General features: G+C 49.6%; 1 protein-coding gene across 2 annotated transcripts; it reads left to right on the top strand.

The window, feature by feature from the left end:
- The first annotated feature begins 552 nt into the window (after positions 1–552).
- Positions 553–14,700, top strand: LOC139421643 (monocarboxylate transporter 7-like). Of its 2 annotated transcripts, none has more exons than XM_071172724.1 (6): positions 553–962; positions 6,339–6,601; positions 9,493–9,636; positions 10,501–10,629; positions 11,361–12,028; positions 13,802–14,700. In XM_071172724.1, the coding sequence occupies exons 2-6, from the start codon at positions 6,355–6,357 to the stop codon at positions 14,021–14,023; spliced, it is 1,410 nt and encodes a 469-aa protein (XP_071028825.1). In that variant the 5' UTR covers positions 553–962; positions 6,339–6,354; the 3' UTR covers positions 14,024–14,700. The 2 variants fall into 2 exon arrangements, with proteins under 2 accessions (XP_071028825.1, XP_071028824.1); XM_071172723.1 differs by having other exon boundaries at positions 11,361–12,290.
- The last annotated feature ends 959 nt before the right edge of the window (positions 14,701–15,659 follow it).

The raw sequence follows: 15,659 nt of genomic DNA, 5'->3' as shown, positions 1-15,659 counted from the left end.
TTGGCTCAGAACTGGAATAAACCTGTTCCACCCCGACAGGGAGTCTCTGTCCGCATGTGCGCTCCTGGAAAGGCTGTTTCATCAGTCTGCTCCCCAAAGAGCGCGCTCTCGACAAAAACTCGAGAGTAGGCTACGTCACTGGAGTGAAGGAGCAACCAAAACAGGCATAGGCTTACCAGTAAAAATACATATAACCGCTATTTATTAATTTGCCTAAAATGTAAAGGGAATGTATGCGTGTTACTCTGTTTTTTTTTTTTTAATTCATACAATAATAAGAGAGAGATGGATATAATTTATTTGTTTTCAATTTAAGGGGCTTTATTGACATTGGAAACATATGTTTACATTGCCAAAGCAAGTGAAATATATAATAGTATTATAATATACATCCAGCAGGCTACTTTTCTCCACGTAGGCGTAGGCCTACAGACTACTTCACAGATCTAATGGTAATTGAAGTGTGACTACGCTCAGTATCGTGGAAGCGTAACGCAGGGATGCGCGCTCTTGAGAAAAAGGCTACAGCAGTATTTGCGCGTCCCCGCTTGAAGACCGGCTCGAGCCGGTAGGCTATAAAGAGCCGACAGAACAGTAAGGAAATAAGGAAACGGTTGATTTACTTTAACAGAAGACACAGATGTGTTTTAGGCATTCAAGAAAGAGAGGACAGATACAGTAACCAGGGTAACATAATAAGCTATGATTATCCTTGTCCTGGATCGGACAAGAGGACATTTTTACATCATGCTTAAAACGAGGTTGCTTTAGTCCAGAACATCGATTCGTCTGATCGGAAGCGGAAGAGACAGAGCTGGTAGACTACCGTTATAGGAAGAACATAGAAATAACATACCGATAAACTAGCTGCTCATTTTGCCATTAAAACCTGTTCGTTATATTCGACAGTCGACTATTCTGTGTCGATCACTTTTCCGACTAGACTGATCGTCGCTCTGTTGGTAAGTATTTTATATTTCAACAGTGAACTCACTCACCCACCCTATGTGAACAACTCACTCAGCTGCCAAGCGAGCTGTGATGCTCACTGCTTAGTGTAGCTCCGAGGCCAGGGCGTTGCTTAGTGATGCCTTACCAGTAGTAGCCTAAGGGGTTTCAAACTGGGGTCCGCGACCCCCTACGGGTCCGCGGAGGTACTGCAGGGCTTCCGCTATGTTTTTAAAAAATATATATTTTGGGAGATTTTGGTAGGTGTTAAATAACTACTTTATGAATATCGCTAGCTGCAACATAATACCACAGTGGATACCATTTGTATGTCTTTGCATCTAGTATGAAGGGAGTTAGAGATGGTTTTATGAGCCAATGCTAACTGAGACAACGCTAACTAGCTTTAGCACAATGACTGAAAGACTTTAGGAACATTTAGCGTGCTAGCTGTTACTGTTCATCTGACTCTGGGGAGGTAGTTAAAGGGCTGCATTGTCAAAATCTCGAACTAACCCTTTAATATGGAGGAAATTACACTAATTGGAGCTAATTACAGGGTTTTTTTCTGTATAGAAAACTCTTAGGTGGGCCATTCAAGTGGTCATTTTCACAAAAAAGTTTGTGTCAAACTTAAAACGACTTAAACCAGATAGAAAACATGCAGAAAAGATATTGACCTATACATATGTTTTTTTATATATATATATATATATATATATTATTTAAAAAATATATATATACCATCTTTGAGAACTAACAATCAAATAAAAACTAGAGAGTCAGGGAGAATCAAACATTCCATAAACTGGGCAGTCAGGTCACATGCCCATTGGTTTAGTTAGAATGTTTGAGCAGACGAACAAAGCATTTGCCATGGCAACATGCATAGAATTACAGAAAATTATCTTTAAAACTACAACATTTTCTCTACGCCGACCGAGACACCTTTCTACCCAATAGACTATGTTAGAGTTAACTCTTCCTCTTCCAATGAACTGTGGGGGGTTAAAATAATGAAACTATCTACCAAATCTATTCATTTTAAAATGTTGAGTACTTCTACTTGCCATTATAATTCACCTGATGACAAGATGTGAATCATTTTTTTGTTGCTAACATATGATGGGGGTCCCTGGGTCTGGGAGGGGGTCCCTGGGTCTGGGAGGGGGAGGGGGTCCCTGGGTCTGGGAGGGGGAGGGGGTCCCTGGGTCTGGGTCACCAGTTTATCTGGGAGGGGGTCCCTGGGTCTGGGTCACCAGTTTACCTGGGAGGGGGTCCCTGGGTCTGGGTCACCAGTTTACCTGGGAGGGGGTCCCTGGGTCTGGGTCACCAGTTTACCTGGGAGGGGGTCCCTGGGTCTGGGAGGGGGAGGGGGTCCCTGGATCTGGGTCACCAGTTTACCTGGGAGGGGGTCCCTGGGTCTGGGTCACCAGTTTACCTGGGAGGGGGTCCCTGGGTCTGGGTCACCAGTTTACCTGGGAGGGGGTCCCTGGGTCTGGGTCGCCAGTTTACCTGGGAGGGGGTCCCTGGGTCTGGGTCACCAGTTTACCTGGGGGGGGGGGGGGGTCCCTGGATCTGGGTCGCCAGTTTACCTGGGAGGGGGTCCCTGGGTCTGGGTCACCAGTTTACCTGGGAGGGGGTCCCTGGGTCTGGGTCGCCAGTTTACCTGGGGGGGGGGGGGTCCCTGGGTCTGGGTCGCCAGTTTACCTGTGAGGGGGTCCCTGGGTCTGGGAGGGGGAGGGGGTCCCTGGGTCACCAGTTTACCTGGGAGGGGGTCCCTGAGTTGCCAGTTTACCTGGGAGGGGGTCCCTGAGTTGCCAGTTTACCTGGGAGGGGGTCCCTGAGTTGCCAGTTTACCTGGGAGGGGGTCCCTGAGTTGCCAGTTTACCTGGGAGGGGGTCCCTGAGTTGCCAGTTTACCTGGGAGGGGGTCCCTGAGTCTGGGTCACCAGTTTGCCTGGGAGGGGGTCCCTGGGTCGCCAGTTTGCCTGGGAGGGGGTCCCTGGGTCTGGGTCACCAGTTTGCCTGGGAGGGGGTCCCTGGGTCTGGGTCACCAGTTTGCCTGGGAGGGGGTCCCTGGGTCGCCAGTTTGCCTGGGAGGGGGTCCCTGGGTCTGGGTCACCAGTTTGCCTGGGAGGGGGTCCCTGGGTCTGGGTCACCAGTTTGCCTGGGAGGGGGTCCCTGGGTCGCCAGTTTGCCTGGGAGGGGGTCCCTGGGTAAGAGAAGTTTGAAAACCCCTGGCCTAGGCTAGTAGAGAAACCATGTAGAAATCTCAAATTCTCTCAGGAGTTAGTTGGGGTCTTGCAGTAACACGTTGGCACAGTGTGTCACCAAAGAGAGTACGGTGTCACATTCAGGACCGAGCTAGATCTCTGCAATGCTGAAAAGACGAGCCGCAGGTCAGATCTGGTCCTGTTGCTGGGGTTGACACCATCCTTCCAGCCAGTAGACTACAGTCTGTCCTGCACTGCACTATGTGCCCATAGAGAAGTCCAAGTTCACTGTTCAGAGATGAACGAGAGCGGATACAAAGTTGCTATAGTGACGGTGTATAACATTGTTACATCAACGTTGTTACATTGTATCAAGTGCAGTTGTTTCAGCTCAGTGGGAACGTTGACCACCACCTGTTAGCAGCCCAAGGAACATGGTAGAGGAGACAGGGTTTGACACGGACCGGTTTCAGCCATATTGGTATTTATGATCCAGAAACATGTATTTTTCATGCGTGTGGATCCTGTAACTAGCTACAGATTGGTCTGCTATAGATTACAATAGTGGATTTTCCTCCTAATCTAAATACATGTTATTGTCATGCAGTTGAGATAACAGGGGAGATCACCCATAAACAGAGTTTCTCAGCTCTGTGCTACACACACACACACACACACAATAATAACATATAAAACAGTCAGTCTATGAACCAGCCCCATATAAAACAGTCTATGAACCAGCCCCATATAAAACAGTCAGTCTACGAACCAGCCCCATATAAAACAGTCAGTCTACGAACCAGCCCCATATAAAACAGTCAGTCTATGAACCAGCCCCATATAAAACAGTCTATGAACCAGCCCCATATAAAACAGTCAGTCTACGAACCAGCCCCATATAAAACAGTCAGTCTATGAACCAGCCCCATATAAAACAGTCAGTCTACGAACCAGCCCCATATAAAACAGTCAGTCTATGAACCAGCCCATATAAAACAGTCAGTCTATGAACCAGCCCCATATAAAACAGTCAGTCTATGAACCAGCCCCATATAAAACAGTCAGTCTATGAACCAGCCCCATATGAAACAGTCAGTCTACGAACCAGCCCCATATAAAACAGTCAGTCTATGAACCAGCCCCATATAAAACAGTCTATGAACCAGCCCCATATAAAACAGTCAGTCTACGAACCAGCCCCATATAAAACAGTCAGTCTACGAACCAGCCCCATATAAAACAGTCAGTCTATGAACCAGCCCCATATAAAACAGTCTATGAACCAGCCCCATATAAAACAGTCAGTCTACGAACCAGCCCCATATAAAACAGTCAGTCTATGAACCAGCCCCATATAAAACAGTCAGTCTACGAACCAGCCCCATATAAAACAGTCAGTCTATGAACCAGCCCATATAAAACAGTCAGTCTATGAACCAGCCCCATATAAAACAGTCAGTCTATGAACCAGCCCCATATAAAACAGTCAGTCTATGAACCAGCCCCATATGAAACAGTCAGTCTACGAACCAGCCCCATATAAAACAGTCAGTCTATGAACCAGCCCCATATAAAACAGTCAGTCTATGAACCAGCCCCATATAAAACAGTCAGTCTATGAACCAGCCCCATATAAAACAGTCAGTCTATGAACCAGCCCCATATAAAACAGTCAGTCTATGAACCAGCCCCATATAAAACAGTCAGTCTATGAACCAGCCCCATATAAAACAGTCAGTCTATGAACCAGCCCCATATAAAACAGTCAGTCTATGAACCAGCCCCATATAAAACAGTCAGTCTACGAACCAGCCCCATATAAAACAGTCAGTCTACAAACCAGCCCCATATGAAACAGTCAGTCTATGAACCAGCCCCATACGAAACAGTCAGTCTACGAACCAGCCCCATATAAAACAGTCAGTCTATGAACCAGCCCCATTTAAAACAGTCAGTCTACGAACCAGACCCATATAAAACAGTCAGTCTACGAACCAGCCCCATATAAAACAGTCAGTCTATGAACCAGCCCCATATAAAACAGTCAGTCTATGAACCAGCCCCATATAAAACAGTCAGTCTACGAACCAGCCCCATATAAAACAGTCATTCTATGAACCAGCCCCATATGAAACAGTCAGTCTATGAACCAGCCCCATATAAAACAGTCTATATTTTGGATAGAGCTATAGTAGTATTCAGACACCAGCTGGATCAGCTGGTAGATTATATCATCTTTGTTTTGTTTTCAGTTCAGAATCAGATGGAACAAGAGAAGACCAGAACAGAGAGAGATAAACATTTATAGAGAGAACGAGAGTGGGGATGGTGGGGGTGAAGCTTAAGGCTCATATCTGAACTCTGATTCAAACTTAAGCAAACAAAAGATGTATGAGAACGCCCTTAAGTCTCACCAGCCCACTATATGCTCTCGCGTGTCTTTCCTCTGGCTGTGTTCCTTTATATGTGCCAGGTCTGGAGGCTATGGTTATTGTGTGTGTGTGTGTGGTGTGTGTGTGTGTGTGTGTGTGTGTGTGTGTATGCCTGCATGCCAGTATCTCTGTCTCTTTCCCTCTAAGTGGATACATACACTGAGTGTACAAAACATTAAGAACACCTTCCTAATATTGAGTTTAACCTGGTCTCCTCCCCTTCATCTTTAACCAGGTCTCCTCCCCTTCATCTACACTGATTGAAGTGGATTTAACAAGTGACATCAATAAGGGATCATATCTTTCACCTGGTCAGTGTGTCATGGACAGACAGGTGTTCTTAATGTTTTGTACACTCAGTATACATACAGCACACACACACTATTTTCTACATTGTAGAATAACAGTGAAGACATCAAATCTATGAAAGAACACATATGGAATCATGTGGTAACCAAAACAGTGTTAAGCACATCATAATAGATTTTAGATGCTTCTTTTCAGCAATTGGTCCATGAAGGCCTGATTCACGCAGTCTCCTCTGAACACCCGATGTTAATTGCAGTTAATTGCCGAATTCTGAGGCTGGTAACTCTAATGAACTTATCCTCTGCAGCAGAGGTAACTCTGGGTCTTCCTTTCCTGTGGCGGTCCTCAACGAAAGCCAGTTTCATCATAGCACTCGACTACACTTGGAAAAAGTTTTAAACTTTAAAAGTTGACTCTCTGTCCCTCTCTCCCAGGTGCTCAGACCCAGCCATGCGGGGGTTAAAGTCAGCGGTGCGGGGGTCCGGGGGGTGCGGGGGTCCATGTGTGTACGAGGCGGTGCCAGACGGGGGCTGGGGCTGGGCGGTGGCCGTGGCCTTCTTCTTTGTTGAGGTGTTTACCTACGGGACCATCAAGTCTCTGGGGGTGTTCCTCGAGGACCTCATGACAGAGTTTGGGGAGAGCAACAGCAGAGTATCCTGGGTCATCGCAATCTGTGTCTTCATCCTCACATTCACAGGTGGGTCAGAGAGCCTCTTAGTTATCATAATCACAGGTGGGTCAGAGAGCCTCTTAGTCGTCATAATCACAGGTGGGTCAGAGAGCCTCTTAGTCGTCATAATCACAGGTGGGTCAGAGAGCCTCTTAGTCGTCATAATCACAGGTGGGTCAGAGAGCCTCTTAGTCATCATAATCACAGGTGGGTCAGAGAGCCTCTTAGTCATCACATTCACAGGTGAGTCAGAGAGCCTCTTAGTCATCATAATCACAGGTGGGTCAGAGAGCCTCTTAGTCGTCATAATCACAGGTGGGTCAGAGAGCCTCTTAGTCGTCATAATCACAGGTGGGTCAGAGAGCCTCTTAGTCGTCATAATCACAGGTGGGTCAGAGAGCCTCTTAGTCGTCATAATCACAGGTGGGTCAGAGAGCCTCTTAGTCGTCACAATCACAGGTGTCAGATTTCAAAAAGGCTTTACGGCGAAAGCAAACCAGGAATCTGTCCTACTCACTGAACTGTGTCAATCAACAACTTCATTAAATAGTGTATAAGGTAAATTAAAAACATGTCTATAGAAAAACTAACAGTCCTCTCTCCTCTTCCCCCTCTCTCCCTCTCCTCTTCCCCCTCTCCCTCTCTCTCCTCTTCCCCCTCTCCCTCTCTCTCCTCTTCCCCCTCTCCCTCTCTCTCCTCTTCCCTCTCCCTCTCTCTCCTCTTCCCCCTCTCTCTCCCTCTCCTCTTCCCCCTCTCCCTCTCTCTCCTCTTCCCCCTCTCCCTCTCTCTCCTCTTCCCCCTCTCCCTCTCACTCCTCTTCCCCCTCTCTCCTCTTCTCCCTCTCTCTCCTCTTCCACCTCTCCCTCTCACTCCTCTTCCCCCTCTCTCCTCTTCTCCCTCTCTCTCCTCTTCCCCCTCTCCCTCTCACTCCTCTTCCCCCTCTCTCCTCTTCCCCCTCTCTTCTCTCTCCCCCTCTCTCCTCTTCTCCCTCTCTTCTCTCTCCCCCTCTCTCCTCTTCTCCCTCTCTTCTCTCTCCCCCTCTCTCCTCTTCTCCCTCTCTTTCCTCTTCCCCCTCTCTCCTCTTCTCCCTCTCTTCTCTCTCCCCCTCTCTCCTCTTCCCCCTCTCTTCTCTCTCCCCTCTCTCCTCTTCCCCCTCCCTCTCTTCTCTCTCCCCCTCTCTCCTCTTCCCCCTCTCTTCTCTCTCCCCCTCTCTCCTCTTCTCCCTCTCTCTCCTCTTCCCCCTCTCCCTCTCTCTCCTCTGTCCCCCTCTCTCCTCTTCCCCCCTCCTCTTCCCCCTCTCTCTCCTTTCCCCCCCTCTCTCTCCCCCTCTCCCCCTCTCCCTCTCTCTCCTCTTCCCCCTCCCCCCTCTCTCTCCCCCTCTCCCTCTCTCCCTCTCTCCCTCTCTCCTCTCCCCCCCCTCTCTCTCCCCTTCCCTCTCTCTCTCTCCCTCTCTCTCCTCTTCCCCCCCTCTTCCCCCCCTTCTCTCTCCCCCTCTCCCTCTCTCTCCTCTCCCTCTCTCTCCTCTTCCCCCTCTCCCTCTCACTCCTCTTCCCCCTCTCTCCTCTCTCCCCCTCTCTCCTCTTCCCCCTCTCTCCTCTTCCCCCTCTCTCTCCTCCCCCCCTCCTCTTCCCCCTCTCTCTCCTCTTCCCCCTCTCTCTCCTCTCCCCCCCTCTCCTCCCCCCCTCCTCTTCCCCCTCTCTCTCCTTTCCCCCCCTCTCTCTCCCCCTCTCCCTCTCTCTCCTCTCCCCCTCTTCCCCCTCTCTCTCCTCTTCCTCCTCTCTCTCCCCTTCCCTCTCTCTCTCTCCCTCTCTCTCCTCTTCCCCCCCTCTTCCCCCCCTTCTCTCTCCCCCTCTCCCTCCTCTGCCCCCTCTCTCTCCTCTCTCTCTCTCTCCTCTTCCCCCTCTCTCTCCTCTCCCCCTCTCACCTCTTCTCTCTCTTCTCTCTCCTCTCCCTCTCTCTCCTCTTCCCCCTCTCTCTCCTCTCCCCCTCTCTCCTCTTCTCCCTCCTCTCTCCCCCTCTCTCCTTCCCCCCCTCTCCCCCTCTCCCTCTCTCTCATCTTCCCTCTCTCTTCCCCCTCTCCCTCTCTCTCCTCTTCCCCCTCTCTCTCCTCTCCCTCTCTCTCCTCTTCCCCCTCTCTCTCCCCTTCCCTCTCTCTCCTCTCTCCCCCTCTCTCTCCCCTTCCCTCTCTCTCCTCTCTCCCCCTCTCTCCCCCTCTCTTCTCTTCCCCCCTCTCCTCTTCCCCCTCTCTCTTCTTCCTCCCCTCTCTCTCCCCCTCTCCCTCTCTCTCCTCTTCCCCCTCTCTCTCCTCTCCCCCTCTCTCCCTCTCTCTCCTCTCTCCCCCTCTCTCCTCTTCCCTTCCTCTCTCCTCTTCCCCCTCTCTCTCCTCTCCCCCTCTCCCTCTCTCTCCTCTTCCCCCTCTCTCCTCTCCCTCTTCCCCCTCTTCCCCCTCTCCCCCTCTCTCTCCTCTTCCCCCCTCTCTCTCCCCCTCTCTCTCCTCTTCCCCCTCTCTCTCCTCTTCCCCTCTCTCCTCCCCTCTCTCTCCCCTTCCCTCTCTCTCCTCTCTCCCCCTCTCTCCTCTCTCCCCCTCTCTTCTCTTCCCCCCCTCTCCTCTTCCCCCTCTCTCTTCTTCCTCCCCTCTCTCTCCCCCTCTCCCTCTCTCTCCTCTTCCCCCTCTCTCTCCTCTCCCCCTCTCTCCCTCTCTCTCCTCTCTCCCCCTCTCTCCTCTTCCCTTCCTCTCTCCTCTTCCCCCTCTCTCTCCTCCCCCCTCTCTCTCCCCCTCTCCCTCTCTCTCCTCTTCCCCCTCTCTCCTCTCCCTCTTCCCCCTCTCTCCTCTCCCTCTTCCCCCTCTCTCTCCTCTTCCCCCCTCTCTTTTCTTCCCCCCTTCTCTTTCCCCCCCCACTCTCTCTCTCCCCCTCCAGCCCCTCTGTCCTCGGTGCTCAGTAACCGGTTTGGGTACCGTCCCGTAGTGATGTTGGGGGGTTTTCTGGTCAGTCTGGGTACCATCAGCTCTGCTTTCGTCTCCTCCATCAACGAGATGTACGTCACCATCGGCATCGTCTCAGGTAACGATCTAACTACTTTATACACACACACACACACACACACACACAAGATCTGAAAAGATCTGAATGAAACAAGGGACTCCTAGCAGTGCATGAGGCTGACTGATCGATGTCTGTCTCTTCCAGACCCGGCCTGTGTTTGTGGGGTAAAAACTCCCAACCCCACTGTCAAAGCTGTATTCAGTTCAGATCGAAAGATACGAATGAAACGTGTGGTATCAGTGAGGCCTAAACTCCCCACATCTTGAGTCTGTAGGACAGATTTACACAACAGAAAAAGAACAATTCCCCAAAATTGTCCAAAATAAACCGATATTTCCTTTCAGATCTGATCCAAATAACTTTTCTTTTACAGAACGAAGCACTGCTAGCTGTCCCACTAAATAACTCTTCACCTTCCTTTAAAACAGACCGCGGCTTAACTTAACAACCTCTGTCTTCTCTCTTCTTGTCTTTGTTCTTTAACTACGTCCTCTTTCAGCAGTCACCACCACGACAAGCCCGAGGTGACCTGTCGACCCTGACCTCTTGACATCAGGGTGACCCGTCAACCCTGACCTCTGACCTCTGACCCCTGACCTTGCCGCAGTGCCCGTGGCTGTCACACCCCTCTGTGTGTCCCTCTGCTGGACCAATGATGTGTATATATATATCTGAGACATGGGACTGAAACGTGAAACCGTCAGCAGCATTTTACACAGTGACTGTATTCACTTTGTAAACGTTATGTGACATGATCTTGATGACAAAAGGTACTTCCTGTAATCCGTGTTTTCATGTGGTTTGGTTTCATGTTGCTTCATGTGATTTCCAGATTGCGTGAATATACAATAACAGGTGTTTGTGGTTTTGTAATGTGTCCAGGTCTGGGGTACTGCCTGACCTTCCTGCCCACCATCACCATCCTGTCCCAGTACTTCAGCAGGAGGAGGTCCCTGGTCACCGCCCTGGCCTCCTCAGGGGAGTCCTTTGCCATGTTTGTCTTTGCACCAGGTACGTTACGGTTTCAAGTGTGTCCCAAATTGCACCCTATTCCCTATATAGTGCACTACTTTGGTCCAGGGCCCAATGATACCCTATTCCCTACATAGTGCACTACTTTGGTCCAGGGCCCAATGATACCCTATTCCCTACATAGTGCACTACTTTGGTCCAGGGCCCAATGATACCCTATTCCCTATATAGTGCACTACTTTGGACCAGGGTCCAATGATACTCTATTCCCTATATAGTGCACTACTTTGGACCAGGGTCCAATGATACCCTATTCCCTATATAGTGCACTACTATGGACCAGGGCCCAATGATACCCTATTCCCTATATAGTGCACTACTTTGGACCAGGGTCCAATGATACCCTATTCCCTATATATAGTGCACTACTATTGACCAGGGCCCAATGATACCCTATTCCCTATATAGTGCACTACTTTGGACCAGGGTCCAATGATACTCTATTCCCTATATAGTGCACTACTTTGGACCAGGGTCCAATGATACTCTATTCCCTATTTATAGTGCACTACATTTGACCAGGGCCCATAGGGTGTAGGGTGCTATATAGGGAATAGGGTGGCATTTCATACACAGACTAGTGAATCTCAAAAGGCAGATATAGTGACTGATACTGTTCTATAAATAATACCTGAAACATTGTGGAGGAAGGTAAAGAAACAGGACATTTAAATGTTTCTAACAGTCATTTAACTTCTCCTCCTCTGCAGCCTTCATGGCCTTGAAGGAGATCATCGGCTGGCGCCACTGCCTCATTGTCATCGGTCTCATGCAGGCCTCCGTGATTGGCTGCGGTGCTCTGCTTCGACCAATCATCATCAGATCTGACCAGGAAGTGTCAGGGGAGGTGTCCAATAAGGAGAAGCTGTCCGTTAAGCTGCAGACGGTCTACGAGCTGGAGAATGAGGACACCCAGACCAACGTTAGCTCGGGGGAGTCTGAGGACTCGGGGGATTCTGGGGTCACCTCTCTGTCCGCCTCCAGTGCTGACCTCCGGGCCGCCACAGCCGCACAGGACCCCTCAGAGACCCGGGCCCTCATGGAGGACCAGGGGGAGAAGAACCAGGGGGGACAGGCAGCCCTTGGAACCCCACTGAATCAGCTGGAGGCTGGGGAGAAAGAGCAGGGTGAGGTGGGTCCCCTTGTCCAACCCTCCAGACCTAAACTTCTAGACTTTTCTGTGTTGAAAGATGGAGCGTTCATCTGCTACTCTCTGTTCGGTCTCTTCGCCACGCTGGGGTTCTTCGCCCCGTCGCTCTACATCATAGAGCTCAGTAAGAGCCGCGGCGTCCACCCAGAGAAGGCAGCCTACATGCTCTCTGTAATGGCGGTGTCCGAGGTCTGCGGGCGCCTGTCCATCGGGGTCATTTTAAACAAGGTGCGGATGCGTAAGACCCAGGTGCTTCTGGGATGTGTAGTTCTGCTGTGTCTGGTGCTGCTTGCCTTCACCCAGGTGACTGAGTTCTGGGGCCTGGCAGCCTGCTGCTGCCTCTATGGCTTCCTGATGGGCACCGTGGGTTCTACACACATCCCCATGCTGGCGGAGGACGACGTGGTGGGCATAGACAGGATGCCCTCGTCCGTGGGGGTCTATGTGTGTATCCAGAGCTTTGCTGGGTTGGCCGGACCACCGCTGGGGGGTAAGAGACTCTAGATGGTTAACTCTGTCTGGATCTTAGTCTTCTCTCTCTCTCTCTGTTACTCCCTTTCTTCTTCTCTCCCTCTCTCCGTTACTCCCTCTCTCCGCTACTCCCTCTCTCCCTTTCTTCTTCTCTCCCTCTCTCCCTCTCTCTGTTACTCCCTCCTCTCCCTCTCTCCGTTACTCCCTCTCTCCCTCTCTTCGTTACTCCCTCTCTCCGTTACTCCCTCTCTCCCTTTCTTCTTCTCTCCCTCTCTCCGTTACTCCCTCTCTCCCTTTCTTCTTCTCTCCCTCTCTCCGTTACTCCCTCTCTCCGTTACTTCCTCTCTCCCTTTCTTCTTCTCTCCCTCTCTCCGTTACTCCCTCTCTCCGTTACTTCCTCTCTCCCTTTCTTCTTCTCTCCCTCTCTCCGTTACTCCCTCTCTCCATCTCTCCATCTCTCCCTCTCTCCGTTACTCCCTCTCTCCGCTTCTCTCTCTTCCTCTCTCCCTCTCTTCATTACTCCCTCTCCATCTATCTCTCTCCCTCTCTTTGTTACTCTCTCGCTCTCCCTCTCTGTCTTTGCCTCTCTCCATCTCTCCCTCTCTGTCTTTCCCTCTCTCCATCTCTCCCTCTCTCTGTCTTTCCCTCTCTCCCTCTCTGTCTTTCCCTCTCTCCATATCTCCCTCTCTCTGTCTTTCCCTCTCTCCATATCTCCCTCTCTCTGTCTTTCCCTCTCTCCATATCTTCCTCTCTCTGTCTTTCCCTCTCTCCATCTCTTCCCTCTCTCCGTCTTTCCCTCTCTCCGTCTTTCCCTCTCTCTCTTTCCCTCTCTCTGTCTTTCCCTCTCTCTGTCTTTCCCTCTCTCTGTCTTTCCCTCTCTCTGTCTTTCCCTCTCTCCGTCTTTCCCTCTCTCCGTCTCTCCCTCTCTCCGTCTTTCCCTCTCTCCATCTCTCCCTCTCTCCGTCTTTCCCTCTCTCCATCTCTCCCTCTCTCCGTCTTTCCCTCTCTCCGTCTCTCCGTCTTTCCCTCTCTCCATCTCTCCCTCTCTCCGTCTTTCCCTCTCTCCCTCTCTCCGTCTTTCCCTCTCTCCGTCTCTCCCTCTCTCCGTCTTTCCCTCTCCGTCTCTCTCTCTCTCCGTCTTTCCCTCTCTCCATCTTTCCCTCTCTCCATCTCTCCCTCTCTCCCTCTTTCCCTCTCTCCCTCTCTTCCTCTCTCCGCTACTCCCTCTCTTCCTCTCTCCCTCTCTTCGTTACTCCCTCTCTTCCTCTCTCCCTCTCTTTGTTACTCTCTCTCTCTCTCCCTCTGTCTCTCCATCTCTCCCTCTCTCCGTCTCTCCATCTCTCAGTCTCTCTCTCTCAGTCCCTCCCTCTCTGAATATCTTTCTTTGTGAATCCTTTCATTGTCTGTCTGTAATCCTCTTTTGAACCCATCTAGAAGGTTTTGATTGCTGCTGCACCAACCTGATGATCTTGAAGGGTCTTGGCAGATCTTTAGGCGTCTCTGACGTTGCCTCCTGTGTTTTCTCCCCAGGCCTGTTGGTGGACAAGACCCAGAACTATGGCTCAGCCTTCTACTCCTGTGCTGTGGGAATGGGCCTGGGCGCCATCTTCCTCGCCATGGTGGGGCCTGCCAAGTCTGGCCTCTGCCACCGCGGGAAGACGAGAAAACAGGAGGAGGAAGGAGGAGAGGAGAGAGGAGGAGAGGAGGAGGAGGAGAAGGTTTCTCAGGACAGTGGATCAACAGATTATCTAGATGTTGATCTGGTTGAGGAGACCAGTCCGGCTAAATGGACAAACACTCAACCATCTAGCAAATAAGAGAACACACACGCTGTCAAACATGCTACTGAGTGACTGAGTGCTGGACAAACACCTCTGTGGTACAGAATGTATACACACACACACACACTGTCAACATGCTACTGAGAGACTGAGTGCTGGACAATCACCTCTGTGGTACAGAATGTATACACACACACACACACACACACACACACACACACACAAACACAGCTTTGACCTGTTCACCCTCTCAGATGTCATTCACATACACTTGCATTGCAGCGAACAACTGTCTTAGGTGCATTCCTATTGACCAAGTCTCTCTCCTCAGAGTCAACCAAACTGCATGCATGGCTGAGACACAGGCTTTTAACATGATTACCACTCTGTCAGTAGTTGATATAACCATGATATGACCTCTGTTCATAGTTATAACCATGATATGACATCTCTCCATAGTTATAACCATGATATGACCTCTCGGGTTAATAGTTATAACCATGATATGACCCCTCTGTTAATAGTTATAACCATGATATGACCTCTCTGGTTAATAGTTATAACCATGATATGACCTCTCTGTTCATAGTTATAACCATGATATGACCTCTCGGGTTAATAGTTATAACCATGATATGACCCCTCTGTTCATAGTTATAACCATGATATGACATCTCTTCAGTTATATCCATGACATGACCTCTGTTCATAGTTATAACCATGACATGACCTCTCGGGTTCATAGTTATAACCATGACATGACCCCTCTGTTCATAGTTATAACCATGATATGACCTCTGTTCATAGTTATAACCATGACATGACCTCTCTGTTCATAGTTATAACCATGACATGACCTCTCTCTTCAGTTATATCCATGACATGACCTCTCTGTTCATAGTTATAACCATGATATGACCTCTCTGTTCATAGTTATAACCATGACATGACCTCTCTCTTCAGTTATATCCATGACATGACCTCTCTGTTCATAGTTCTAACCATGATATGACCTCTCAGGTTCATAGTTATAACCATGACATGACCTTTCTGCTCATAGTTATAACCATGATATGACCTCTCGGGTTCATAGTTATAACCATGACATGACCTCTCGGGTTCATAGTTATAACCATGATATGACCTCTCGGGTTCATAGTTATAACCATGACATGACCTCTCGGGTTCATAGTTATAACCATGACATGGCATCTGTTCAGTTATATCCATGACATGACCTCTCGGGTTCATAGTTATAACCATGACATGACCTCTCGGGTTCATAGTTCTAACCACGATGACTGTTTCTCTGTCTCAACCCCTCAGTTGATGCCAAAGGCCTGGTAGTAACAGGCCAAGTCCTGTCTTTATATCGATTACTATTATTATGGTTGAATCTGAATGACTACTGTTATCCAAACACAATACCACCACAGTATTCTGCACAGCCTGTACAGGGTATGTATTCGTCAACAGTCTACTTCATGTACCTATGTGATGTATAAATGTGATATAAAAGTACCAAATAAGGCCGTAGGTGAAACTAAGATGTATGGATTACAGTGTGAATGACGAGCTGTTTCAATTCTGTGGATCAACTGCTTTAC

Source organism: Oncorhynchus clarkii, chromosome 12 (assembly GCF_045791955.1).
Source record: "Oncorhynchus clarkii lewisi isolate Uvic-CL-2024 chromosome 12, UVic_Ocla_1.0, whole genome shotgun sequence".
Taxonomy (NCBI): Eukaryota; Metazoa; Chordata; class Actinopteri; order Salmoniformes; family Salmonidae; genus Oncorhynchus; species Oncorhynchus clarkii.
Note: the sequence above shows the minus strand (reverse complement) of the source record. Positions and strands in the feature narration are given on the sequence as shown.